Source organism: Lissotriton helveticus, chromosome 1_1 (genome assembly GCF_964261635.1).
Source record: "Lissotriton helveticus chromosome 1_1, aLisHel1.1, whole genome shotgun sequence".
NCBI lineage: Eukaryota > Metazoa > Chordata > Amphibia > Caudata > Salamandridae > Lissotriton > Lissotriton helveticus.
The window spans coordinates 1,417,125,767-1,417,139,662 of NC_136057.1; the positions used below are offsets into that span (position 1 = coordinate 1,417,125,767).

The 13,896-nt window shown below is 45.8% G+C and overlaps 1 protein-coding gene across 1 annotated transcript in view; it reads right to left on the bottom strand.

The window, feature by feature from the left end:
- Positions 1–13,896, bottom strand: part of LOC144764134 (potassium channel subfamily T member 2-like) — a gene marked incomplete at its 5' end in the record, with an annotated part of 1,271,238 nt that overhangs the window by 583,428 nt on the left and 673,914 nt on the right. Inside the window, 2 exons of the mRNA XM_078650285.1 lie at positions 3,308–3,488; positions 6,157–6,251. Coding sequence (XP_078506411.1) covers positions 3,308–3,488; positions 6,157–6,251 — 276 coding nt within the window. The remainder of the gene's footprint in view (positions 1–3,307; positions 3,489–6,156; positions 6,252–13,896) is intronic.

Genomic DNA, 13,896 nt, shown 5'->3' on the forward strand with positions numbered 1-13,896 from the left:
TGCCCAGGTGCGGCTAGAGTTTGGCTTATTAAACCAGGAATTTCGCAGCAAAGGAGCTTTTATAAAACTGTGCTGGAGGTTGCGTGCCTCTGCTAGTGGAACTATAGATCATCTATGCTGGAAAGAAATAGAAAGTCAAAAAGGAAAGAAAACGCAAGGTTCCTGGGGTAGTTACTTAAACCAGTTGATAATGGACCTCTCCGCCCTAGATATTTGGAATCTTAGCATAGGAAAAAAGGCATTCAACAAACTAATTAACATCACAATAAAATGTTTGTCTCACTCAAAGGATGAGAACACCCTACTGCAGAGACGGCATGCCTGGACAGTTATTAATTCATATGGGAAAAGGAAGCCTCAGGAATATTTATCAGCATATTTCCCATGTACTTTAAAACACCAATTTATGAGGTTGCGTCCGGGCATGTGGGAAACAAAAGACTTAATCCCAGCATGGAAGGATAAAAGGGAAAATCGAGACTGCAGACTATGTGGTTATAAAGACGAATCTATTCAACACATTTTTTGTGTATGCCCTATGTTACTAAAAGAACAGAAAGCACTTTTAAAATCACTACTGAACAATTTGAATATACGCTCATGTAGAGAAGCGGTAATTACCTGGCTAGGCGGGACCTCAATCCCACTAGTATGTAGAGGGGTGAAACTTTTAAACGTGTATTTAAAGGAAATCGGTTGAAACTATAAAGAGAGTAAAAAAGATTCTCTACAAAAACTAACAGCCAACCAGAAAATTAAGAAGAGTCAAAGTGCTGTTTTCTTGTTTCTTTTTAAACTTTGTTTAAAAAACGAAATTTTAAATATTAGATGCAGAAAAGTAACTTATTGATTATCTTTGTATGACTAAGCAAGCTATTCTATGTGTATATATATAGTAGTATTATTTAAAAACTGTTATTTGGTGTAATGGTTTTTGTTTTTAAAAAAGACCGATCACCCAAAATAAAAATCTTAAAATCTTGAAATCCTGTCCTTCCCCCTGCGCAGGTGCCATTTCAGCAGCCTAGCGCCAACCCAAGCATCCTCACACCATGTTGCAAGGGTGACTGTGTTGTATGTAGTATTTTTTTGTGCAGGAAGAGGAACCTGCCTGCACAAAAACAATCCATAGAGACATGTTCCTCTTTCTATGTGTGCAACATAACACAGCACACACAGAAAGAGAAATAAAAAAGGAGAAATACATATATTTCTCCTCGTTACACCTCACCCGGTGAGTTGTAACTTTTTGGAGCATTCCCAGGTTTACCGGGTTTGGTAAATCTGGGATTGCTTCAAAAACTATGGGATTTGCGTCGGAACACCTACCACAATGCCCACAGAATGTGTCCCTTGCGAAGAGTAATGCAACGCAGCGATTTGCGCTGCTTTGCATTTCTCCTTGTTTTTTAAGCCATCCAAAATCTTGTAAAGTGGCTTTGCGTGGCTTCATAAATATGACTTAGAGCTTTGCGTCCTGCATGTACCATGTTGCCTGGTCCAAGAATGATGCAAAGCCCTCATAAATATGCCCCTCAGTATCTTCCACATCTAGCGTTAAGAGACACATATTACGTCATTGTTAAAGATTTACCTAATTTTTTAACCCCTTGGGCGCGGCCGCAATTCTGCGCCAGTGCGGCCTTTTTAATGAGTGGGCGGGATCATGACCGCCCCCAGCCGTCATCAGCACACACCCACAGTGATGCATGACGGACGGGGGCCGTCATCAGCATAGAAGGGGTTAAACCCCATACTGATTGAGCTCTCCCATCAGCTCAGAGCAACTGGATCCTTTACTTTCAAGGGCCGAAGTTTACTCTCTCATGAACCTATATAAGACTAGAAGGGAAGTTCTGACGCTCGTCCCTTTTCATCACCCAGTGTCCACCACAGTTCTATGAGAGGCTTTTCTGTTGCAGTGATATTTGTCAAGAAATGGACTGGAAGGCATCATGCGTCCATGCATCCAGGACTTGGAATGGAAATCTAGCAGTACAGGTACACAGTACCTGTTGTTTCAAGCCCAGTCAGCATCGCGTAGCAGTGTTCTGCACTAACGCCGCTGGACCGATCATGCTAAATGCACATCCAGCCTTCACCATCATAGCATGGTGGCCAGCGCGGTGTCAAGCTAAGAGTGCTGCATGGTGGCAAGGGATAAAACGAGTTTATTCGGTGTACAGAGCTTTTAGAAGGTACTTTATCAAAGATTTTTACTTTTATAAAAAATGTTGCCCTTGTTCTTTATGAGGGTTCAGCAAACACACATGGTGTCACTGACACGTGGTTGCGCTGTACAGAGGCGGCAAGTCTGGGCGTTTTACTGTGAGATGGTGAGTGTTGTGAGGCTGGAGCAGGTCTGATCATATCTGGGCAAGCATCAGTGTGAGAGGGAAGCCTCTGTATCCCAATTGAGTTGCTCAAGCTGTGAACCTTTAAACAGAAAAGTTACTTGCCTGTAACCCAAGTAAATGTGACATGACTCTAACACTAGCTATCCAGAGGAGGGCACATGATGGGTCTTGTGCAGGGGCCAGATTTACCAACCAGGAGCACAGATGGGTGTGGAAATGAGGGGATTATCTGTTTCAGGAAGATGTCAAAATGCCTGTGTGGTGCTAGGTAAGCTGGATTTTAAGAAGATGGAATATGCAAGGAGGTTTGAACCACAATGGGTCCAGCAGCAGAGAGACAGTCATCTAGTCCAGGACACAATGGGATGTGGAAATGAGCCAGGGAATGTATTATCAGATTTAGTAGAATTATGAGCATTCTTGGACAAGAACTTCTATGGGGTGTGAAGTGGTCAGATGAATGAGATTAGGAACACAATTGGGAAAGCTAATTACTAGGATCGATATCAAAACAGCATGTGGAAATGAGCCGAATATTTGATTACCAGGATCAGAAACTGAAAGGAGTAAATCTGGATTATGAGCTCAACAGGTAATGAGACGCAGACATTTTACTTGGATTGGCAGGAAAATGGACAAGAGAGAGAGGGCCTAGCAGACTGGGAATATAGTAGGATTTGCAAGTGGGGTGGATTGCTTTAATTAGGATCCCTATGGCATGCTCAAGGAAGAGGGTTAGCTAAACTGGGAAGCACTGTGTGATTTACAAGGGCAAAAGATTACATGGATCAGGAGCTCAGTGAGACATGCCGGTATCAGATTACCTATATTAGGAGTAATATAAAGCATGCAAAAACACAACATGAGCTGGATTAGTATGATGGGATGTGCAATGGTATCAGATTACCTGAGTGGATAGCACAATGAGACCTTCAAGATCCCCATGTTACCTGGATCGGTAGCACGATGAGTGCCACACAGATCATGATGACCACGAGAAGCTGGGATGGCCAGATTTTGGGGGTTACATCACCGAAGCCCACAGTTGAAAAGGTAACGATGCAGAAGTACAGCGAGTCAAAGAGGGTCAGGTTGTTTCCGGCCCTTTCCAGGTGTTGGATTCCACATATACTGCAGATAGAGAAAGGTAGGAGTAAGCATCAGCATCAAACAAGAATTATGGAAGACAAAAAAAAACTTTATTCAAACTAATAAGTGTTTCTTTTTTCTCATTGACCTGTCACAGATCGGACCTCACCAACATTCTTAAGCAGTGGTTATAGAAGACATTGCAAAACCAAAGGGGATGATGGACGGAGTGTAGAACAATGCAAGCACTCACCCCCAGTCAACTGATCTGGGTTTAATCCATCATCATTCTTTAGCTCACTCCGCCACCCCAGTTCAGACATGGCCATATGCAAATCAGTCTGACCCTGTGCCTCATGGGAACAGTCCAGCCCGAACTGCCAAGCCATGTCTTCCCTGGACCGGAAACAAGCATCCTGGGACCAGTTTCTGGCTAATCAGCCATTATCAGCCAGGCTAGCTTGAATCCAGTGGCACAGTGAGCAAGGGACCCAAGTCTGAGCATACCCTGCCAACTTAGGGCGAACTAAGCAAAACCATAGGGGATGATTGACTGGGGGTGAGTGCTTGCATTGTTCAACACTCCGTCCATCATCCCCGTTGGTTTTGCTATAGAAGACATTGATCAAATGCTGTCAGAGATGTCTGAATAAATAAGCCAGTACAGGCACATGTGTCCACATTTGGCACCCATAGAAGAATCTCCAGAGTCTAAAAGCATCAAATATCCAGTAGAAATAAAAGGCACAAATATATGCCAAGCTAACTGCAAACAACCACCCCCATTAAAATGCATAGGAAACCTCATATCTTCACCAACCCGCTGGCCGACACCTCACGTTAGATAAAGAACATGGTTCTGAGTAGTTGTTTCTCAAACTTGGAAATAGATTCTAGCATAACAGATTGAAATTAAATAATTATTCGCGGATAACTTGCAAATCCTATTATGGCCCATATTAATCATATTACGGTGACAATTTTAAAAACAATATTGATAATTACTTTGCACCCTCCCACTTTGAAGCTGTTTGACACCATATGGTGTATAAGCAAATGCCATACAAATAAACACAAATGCTAATAGAGAAGCACACTCATTTTGGCAATGATCCCAATGTTTAAACACAAAAAGTTGAGGATTATTCCGTAAGAATTTTCTTACACATTTACGCAAAATGATGGTTGTTGGGAGTGCAAGCATGGGCAATAATCTAGTCATCTGAAACGAGACTACAGTATAGTAACTTGAACAAGGGCTCCTCCCTCATTCTAGAAGCCCATGATCTCCACCATCAGGTACGTGGAAATAGCATCAAAGCTCATTGTAGCCTCTAGTTCACTGGTACTCAAACTGTGGTCCATGGACCACTGTAGGTCCGTGAAGCCTACTCAGCGGTCCTCGACTGCTTAGAAAATCAATAATATAAACAGAATCATAAAACTGTATATTAAAGAAGAAGCAACATTTAAAGATTAAACATTTTTATGTTGTGTTAATGTGAATGAATTTAAAATTAGAGTGTAAAAATTAAATTAGTATCCTCAAATTGATTGGTGGGAACACTGCAAAAACATGAAACACAATATAGTATGGACAATGCGTGACAAAAATTGAATTTAGAAAAGCTCCAACCTTCCTATTAAAACTAAAAATCAGATTTTTTTTATATTTGTGAATTAAATATTTAGTCATTTATGTATTTTTGGATGAATGCTTATTTCTTTTTTGTGCATTGTTTTGCAGTTTAAATCCTCGAAAATGCTTATGCCGGCGTCCCTGGTTTCAGTAATGACTGAGTGGGAGGGCCTCGGATTCCAATAATGATTCCGTGGGGTTCCCTAGGGTTTAGTAATGATTAGGTGGAGGTCAACCGAAGTCATATGATTAAGAACTGCTGTTCTAGTTTAAATGGTTCATCGGACAGGCTGAATGAGGCGAGCATCAGGGCAAGCATGTGGGGTCACCCATATGGTTGCCTTGCATATCTCCATGCTAAAGGATGCGAACAGGTATCAAGCATGAACAAAGGTGGAAAAGAAGGTGAGGCGAGAAGATGTGGTTCACGGCATTTGGGGCATATTATCAAGCACTGTGTTAAAATTATCGCCGCTTTAGCGGCAGAAAACTGCCGTTAAAGCGGCGATAGTGGGCTTGATAATATGCCCTTGAGAATTCCAGTAGAAGCCAATGTTGACACCAGAACATTCTTGATAATATGCCCCTTTGAGTTTAGGGACTAAGTTCAACGCACAGCCTTAGAGCTTTATAGAAAATTGTGTGGTACTGTGCAAATCGCTTAATCTCCCGGTGCCTAAAATGCGTGTAGTTGTGTAATTCGGAGATGTAATAGTGTAAGGAGCCCTGTTGCTCCCAAGCTAGGTTTGGCCCATATAAATAACATTGCATAATATGAGTTCGGAAATCTGGTTAAATGCATGTTGGAATGTACACACAAAAAACAGGCAAGATCCACTCTATCCTGTTTCATTAAACCAATAAATGAATCACTGACATGTACGATACAGGGTGTCTGACTACAGAAAAACACACATATACATGCAGTGACCCCAAGCCTGCACAATATTTTCTAAAATGTCTATTCCAAAGATTAACTTTAATGGGAATATTAAGAAGCCCAACGGGCAAGGTGAGTGAGCTCTCGGCCTTGCTCAGCCTTAGTCATGAGTGCACACACACGATACTCACCAGGTGAACATGAGGCAGACCAAAGTGCAGACGAGGATGAGGACTTGGTTGAACATGGCGGAGTGTGTCCGCTGGATTGCGCGGTGGAGATCATTCTAAGTTGAAGAAAAAGAGGAGAGAGCGTCACAAGAAGGCAGGGAAGCGCAATGAGAAGTCATTTAGAGAAAACGATTTAGTATGTCTCTGTGTGCAATGGAAGAAGCACAAAGGTTTTATGGTGCGGGAGCTGTTTCAGCCCCGTGTACGCTGTCATCTTTGAAATTCCCTAGCCGGGGCTGTAAAAAGTATTGAAAGATGGAGCAAATTATTTTCTCGGGCGAGCTTAAACAGAAACAATCTTTTCGAGCAACAGCAAAATGGAAGCCTGGGCAGATCATATCAATGACGCATTTTCGATTCCTGCAGCTTCTCGAATTGTCGAAAGGGGATAGTGCCATTACTCGCAGTGACGTCAGCCAACAGCTGAAGTGGGCTGGCCTTTTCCTAACGCTGCATGCTGTAGTGGGCGGAATTCAAATGTGAATGACCCAACAAAACATCAATGGATGAAAATGACTGGCTGAAAGCCTCTGCATAGAAGTATTATACGTATCATTTTAGTAACATCAAAAGACCTTGGCTAATGCCAGACCTAAAAACAGTGTGCACAGCCTTCCCTCAATTTTGTAGTGAGTCAGCTTCATTTAATGTGTGGCAAGTTCTTGACTTCTCCTTGGGCGTCACATTTGAAGTCATTCAGCTCAGGGTGTGTGCTATATTATAACCAGTTTAATTGCCTCTAATGTTGTTGCATCTTTCATGACAATCTTGTCTGTGCAAAGGGGCACATGACAGCCTTATATCATCGTCTGGGCAGGGGTGGAATCGTGAATGTTTCCACGATTATAAACTGCTACTTCTGATAAATGTCACTTGATTTGATGATACAATCTAAAGTACTAAAGTGGAAAACGTCCGTATGTTGAAGAAATACAGTAGTTTTAATTTTGAAGAGTGTTTGTTATACTTGCACATGATGTTTTTGCATGATTTACATGCCAAATAAATTGATGGCTTCGCTGGAGCTTCGTCTCTCAGAGTCAAGCAAGACCCTTGGCTCTCCCTTTTAACTTGCTGGTTGACCCATCTTTAGACCCCAGGGTAGGCCACACATATCAAGCCCTTCAACTCTCGCCAGGACATCCAGGAAACCACAGTGACCAACCCTTCAAGCACACTCAGAGGCCCCAGCACTTAAAGCAAGCCCGTCTGCGCCCGTCCGCGCCTGGCCCGCGCCCATCGCCAGGACCCCTGGCCCTCGCCGTTGCAAGACGACCCGACAGACCTACGACGCCGCCGCCCTCAACGCACTCAATGCCGGCCGGAACCCCGCCTGCTGCCGGGCCACCCCGAAACGCATCCACGGACCCTTCACCTGCAAAAGCTGCAAGTTCACCTGTCTCCGAACCGGCACCGCTCCCGCCAAACCAAACACCAGCAGCAACCACCTGAAGTGCATCCTGCTCAACACCCGCTCCGTCCACAGACACGCCGTGGAACTCTGGAACCTCCTCGACTCAACATCACCTGACATCGCCCTCCTCACGGAAACCTGGATGAACGTCTCCTCAGCCCCCGACATCGCCATCGCCATACCGGACGGATACAAGATCATCAGGAGGGACCGCGTCAACCAGACAGGAGGAGGCATCGCCATCGTCCACAAGAACACCATCCGCATCACGACCGACGCCAACGACACCCTCGCCACCGCGGAACACCTCCACTTCCAGATACACACCGACCCTAAGACGACCCTCAGAGGCACCCTCATCTACAGACCCCCGGGACCACGCACACAATTCAGCGAAGACATCGCCGACTTCATCAGCCCACACGCCCTCCCCTCCGCCGACTACATCCTCCTAGGGGACCTCAACTTCCACCTGGAGAACAACAAGGACTGCAACACCGCCGCTCTGCTGAAAAACCTCGCTAACCTCGGACTCAAGCAACTGGTCAACACCCCCACCCACTACGCCGGCCACACGCTTGATCCCATCTTCTCTTCCAGCAAGTACATCACCTTCAGCCACGCCACCGGACTCCACTGGACCGACCACAGCTGCGTCTACTTCAGCTTCAAAAGAACCACGACCCACCACCACCCGCAACAGGTACCTCACAGGAATTGGAGCAAGATCACCGCCGACCAGCTCACCACCTCCCTCAGCTAGAGCCCACCCGCCAACACAACGGACCCCAACGAAGCAGCCCGCAACTTCACACAGGGGCTGACCGCCTGCGCTGACGACCTCGCTCCACTGAAGAACCCTCCCAGCAGGCCCAGAAGCAAGAAGGCCTCCTGGTTCACCGACGAACTCAAGGACTCCAAGAAGAACTGCCACACCCTTGAGAAAGCCTGGCGCCTCGACAAGACCACTGACAACATGACCGCCCTCAAACAAGCCACCCGAAAGCACCACCAGTTTATCCGCACCACCAAGAAGAAATCACTAAAGGACCGACTGGACAACAACGCCCACGACAGCAAGGAACTCTTCAGCATCGTCAAGGAGTTCTCCAACCCCAGCACCGGCAACAACAACATCACTCCTTCACAAGATCTCTGCGACTCTCTCGCCTCGTTCTTCCACCGCAAGATCGCTGACATCCACAACAGCTTTGGCGCAACATCCACGCACCCAACCGTCGAACCAACGCCTCCCACCACCGCCCTCCGCACCTGGACCACAGTGACCACCGAAGACACCGCCCGCACGATGAACACCATCCACTCCGGATCTCCGACCGACCCGTGCCCCCACCACGTCTTCAACAAGGCCGACTCCACTATCGCACCCCAACTCCGGAACATCATCAACTCCTCCTTCAACACCGCCACCTTCCCGGAGAGTTGGAAGCACGTCGAGCTCAGCGCCCTACTGAAGAAACCAACAGCGGACCCCACCGACCTCAAGAACTTCGGCCCCATCTCGCTCCTCCCTTTTCCTGCCAAAGTCATCGAGAAGATCGTCAACAGACAGCTGGCCGCCTTCCTCGAGACGAACGGATCCCTCGACCCCTCGCAGTCCGGTTTCAGAGCCAACCACAGCACCGAGACCGCCCTGATCGCAGCCACCGACGACATCCGAGCCCTGCTCGACAACGGGGAAACAGCGGCACTCATCCTCCTGGACCTCTCCGCAGCGTTCAACACAGTCTGCCACCGCACCCTAGTTCAACGCCTCAGCAACATCGGCATCAAAGAGAAGGCACTGGAGTGGATCATCTCGTTCCTCGCCGGAAGAACACAGAGAGTTCGCCTCCCCCCGTTTCGATCCGAGGCCACCGAAGTCATCTGCGGCGTACCACAAAGATCATCACTCAGCCCCACCCTCTTCAACGTCTACATGAGACCTCTTGCAGCCATCGCACGGCAACACAACCTCAACATCATCTCCTACGCCGACGACACCCAGCTGATCCTCTCCCTCACCAGGGACCCAGACACCGCCAGAACCAGCCTACACGAAGGGATGAAAGACGTCGCCGAGTGGATGAAGACCAGCCGCCTGAAACTGAACTCAGACAAGACGGAAGTCCTCATCCTGGGACCATCGCCCTCCGCCTGGGACGACTCCTGGTGGCCCCCCGCCCTGGGCACCGCTCCCAAGCCAACAGACAACGCACGCAACCTGGGCTTCATCCTGGACTCCTCCCTCTCGATGACCAGACAAGTCAACGCCGTCTCTTCATCCTGCTTTCACACCCTACGCATGCTCCGCATGATCTTCCGATGGATCCCGACCGAAACCAGGAAGACGGTCACCCAGGCACTCGTCACCAGCCGACTGGACTACGGAAACACCCTCTACGCCGGAACCACAGCCAAGCTTCAGAGAAGACTCCAACGCATCCAGAACGCCGCCGCCCGACTCATCCTGAACATCCCCCGTCGCTGCCACATCTCCGGCCACCTGAGGGACCTGCACTGGCTCCCCGTCAACAAGAGGATCACGTTCAGGCTCCTCACCCACGCACACAAGTCTCTCCACGACCTGGGCCCCAAGTACCTCAACGACCGCCTGACCTTCTACACTCCCACCCGCCAGCTACGATCGACCAACCACGCCCTCGCCGCCGTTCCACGCATCCGCATCGCCACCGCCGGAGGAAGCTCCTTCTCCTACCTGGCGGCCAAAACTTGGAACTCCCTCCCCATCCACCTTCGACTGACCCAGGACCATCTCGCCTTCAGGAGACAACTCAAGACCTGGCTGTTCGAGCAGTAGCGGACCCTTTCCCCCAAGCGCCTTGAGACCCTTCCGGGTGAGTAGCACGCTATACAAATGTTATGATTGATTGATTGATTGATTGTTGGCCCGATTCACAAAAAGCCTCCGTAGACGCGGGGAAACTTCAAAAATGAGAAACTGCAGTGCGGAGACTCGGCCATGACTGCTGGATTAAAAGCGTTGATTTTTTGCGACGCTCCATCATCATCAAAGAAGGGCACAGAAAACTTTTTGTGTCATGTGCGGTGGCACCTAAGAGAGGTTTTCGGGAGTGAACACATGGATCTTAAGGTAGCGAATGCTTATCGCAGACCTACCAACTTCTGAAAACTTTCACCATGCGGGGGGTTGGAGTCTTGGAGAGGCGGGACTTTGTGCCAATCACAGCATGTGGCACTTCTACTCACCACCTCCCTTCTCCCATACCAAAACACAGTGCTTCTGAGGCCACTGCCGGAGTCCTGGTGAGGTTTCACACCCAGGAATGGCCATCGTCTATGCAGATCTAGAAGCGCACCCTGTGCAAGGGTTTCTTTCTAGCTCACTTTTTGTTTCACAGTGTGATATCAGCTCTTCGCCAGGAGATCGTGGGAAGGAAAGCAATACTTTGTGAAAGACGGTGCCTGGAAAGTCTGTTAATGAGAGGGAACCTTGCCCGGCTCCAGTCAATGGTGCCTTAAGATCTGATTAGGCAAGAATACTGCCCCTGTAAAGAAAAAGGAAGATCAAAGTGCATTTACAAGCACGCCTCCCGGTACCCATACACATACCCCCTTGATCATCCTTGAAAGAAAGTACTCCTTTAAATAAATGGAGTTCTTCAATAAATGTTGTATTATTCATGTATATTGACCAAACCAAAGCAATGTTTCTTTAATAGAAAGGCAGACAAGGGCCATGGTCTCCTTGGCTTTACCGTGATTGTGATATAACTGAATGTAAATCTTTTGATGTTGGACAAATTACAATGTACAGTTGTTGGAGGAGGTTCCAGCAGAGATCCTGCCTTACTTACCTCCTTCAAACTTGGATCGAAGATGTTATTGTTGGGTTGCTACAAAGAAAGGGGGGAGCTGACAGTTAGGTGGTACCGAAGGCACGTAGACTGGAATCTTAAACTTTCTCTAGGGTTACTGTGACTGTGGTGCCATGGTCACATGAGTGAGAACACAAATCGTTCAAGTAGCTTAGGCTGTTAGACGTTTCTGTGAGGCCTGAGTTGTCAACTTCTAAGTACTGAAAAAAAATAGACGCCTCCATGGAAAGCGAAGAACAGGTGTGTTAGTGGTCTCCTCAGTAATAACGAGCATTGGCAAGAGCCTATGAGACTTTTATCTTTGCCAGTGTTTTTTAGCAATGCTAAACAGCATCACGGTTGCTGTGCAGCATGGCCTCAAAATATTGTAGGTTCATGGTCTTGTTTTTCTCTGTATTTACAGATCCGAGATTAATCTGTTAATTTAAAAAAATTAAGTGCAAAAGCGTTTTTTTAAACTGAGTGAAAGCGCTTTGAAAAAATGTAAATGTATGAGAGGTGCAACTACGGATTGAGAAAGAGTTAGGGGTGAAGCAACACAGTGGGCGGGGAGAAGCAACACAAGAGGGAAAAAAAGGGAGCAAAGGGAGCAACACACCAGCGAAAGAAAGTAACCTAGAGTTCAGCTGAGGGAGAGAAGCACACAGGCAAGAGAGAGCAACATGAGTGCAGGTGGGGAAGCAGATGGGTGACAGAGAGCAACATGGAGGGGGGGAGCGCATAAGGGAGACAGCCGGAAAACACATGCGCTCTCAGGAAGTGCTGAAACAAAAAAACAAAAGAGGTCGCCTCTAAGTGAGTAAAGAAACCAGATACCAACCAAAGATGTGGTAAAGAGGCTATGTTCAATGGGAGGAACAGTTCAACAGAAACAAGAGTGACCCTCATGTCCATGTGAACATGGCTATCACGTAAACTTTGGAACAAGAATTCACATGGAACTCTTTTAAAGAAAAACATTCAAATATCAAAGTGTTTTCTGTGTGGACTTAATCCATACCAACATTAAATTTATGTTTTTTACTGAAATCTTCTTGTCTTTACTTAATTAATATCGACATTAATACAAAGAGAACAGACAGTATCTTATGGTATAATTTGATTCAGCCGAACCAAATTTTATTTTTAAACAAGACAATATATAGTCTTAATAATTATAAATATGTGAGTGATAAGGATTTTTTAAGGAAGAAAAGAAAGCCCCAAGTGAAGGAACCCAAAGTAAAAAAAAAAATACAGTGGTCAATTGTATGAGCATCCCGCTTAAGGACTAATCTTGGTATATAACTGGGAATATGAGCAAGGCCAGTATATAGGGTTTACTGATGTGATTGAATTGTGTCAGATAATGGCACCTTGGGCTAAATAACGAAGGCATGCTGTCCCTTGTAACGTCCGTAGTAAGGTCTGAGATTTCAAGTCTCCATTTGTAAAGGTAAACTCAATTGAGTATAGACTGAATTAGGGCAAAAGTGTTCCCCAAGTCTTAGAAGTAGCCACTCTCCCAATCAAAGATGCGAATAAAAGATACCAGAAGCGCTGTTCCATGGGAGGGACAAACACAAGATGAACAGGCTGAAACAAGGAAAACTATTCAATAGAAAGCAGGCAAATAAGATTGACAAAATGTAAAGCCAACTCACGGTAAGCAGTATTTTCTCAGTGGTTTTGTTCATATAAAAGAGTATGTTTTAACTCACATTTTGCCTAACTATAGCCTCCCTTTATCCTTTATTTTTTTCATTCAATTTCAAAGTTTTTTCTGATTTAAAGTAACATATTATTACAATATCTTACTATAACATCACTTTAACCTTTTATCATACATGTATATATATTCACTGAAAAAAACCCATAGGTTTCACACTCGTTATAGTTAGGAATTAGCATTTAAAAAACCTTTCAAATTCACTGAAAAAACCATAGGTTTCACACCAGTTATAGTTAGCTGAACATTTTACTCATACAAAACCTTTGAAATTCCCACGTTATAGTTAGTTGGACTCACTATAACTCGCACGCCCGCAATCCACTGCTGATGATGTCACATATTACATCATTCATGACATGGTCAGTGACATCACTAATGACATCACTGATGACATCTCAAATGACATCACTGATGACATCACTGATGACATCATTCAGTGAATGTGTGTTCCTCTAAAGTTAAAATGTGTTTAACATATTGAATAATGAGTGTATGTATGAGTGTCTGGATGAAGGATTTAGTAGGTGCGTGACTGACTGTATGAGTGAGTGATTAAATGTGTCTTACTGAATGCATTGGTTAGTGACTAAACTGTCTGAATGTGTGCATCAGTATGTCTGTTGTTGTGTAAGCTGCTGCATGTGTTGATCAGTAGCTATATGAGTGGCTACATGGGTTATTGATTGGTTGCCCAAGTATTTGTATGTGAGGGTGAG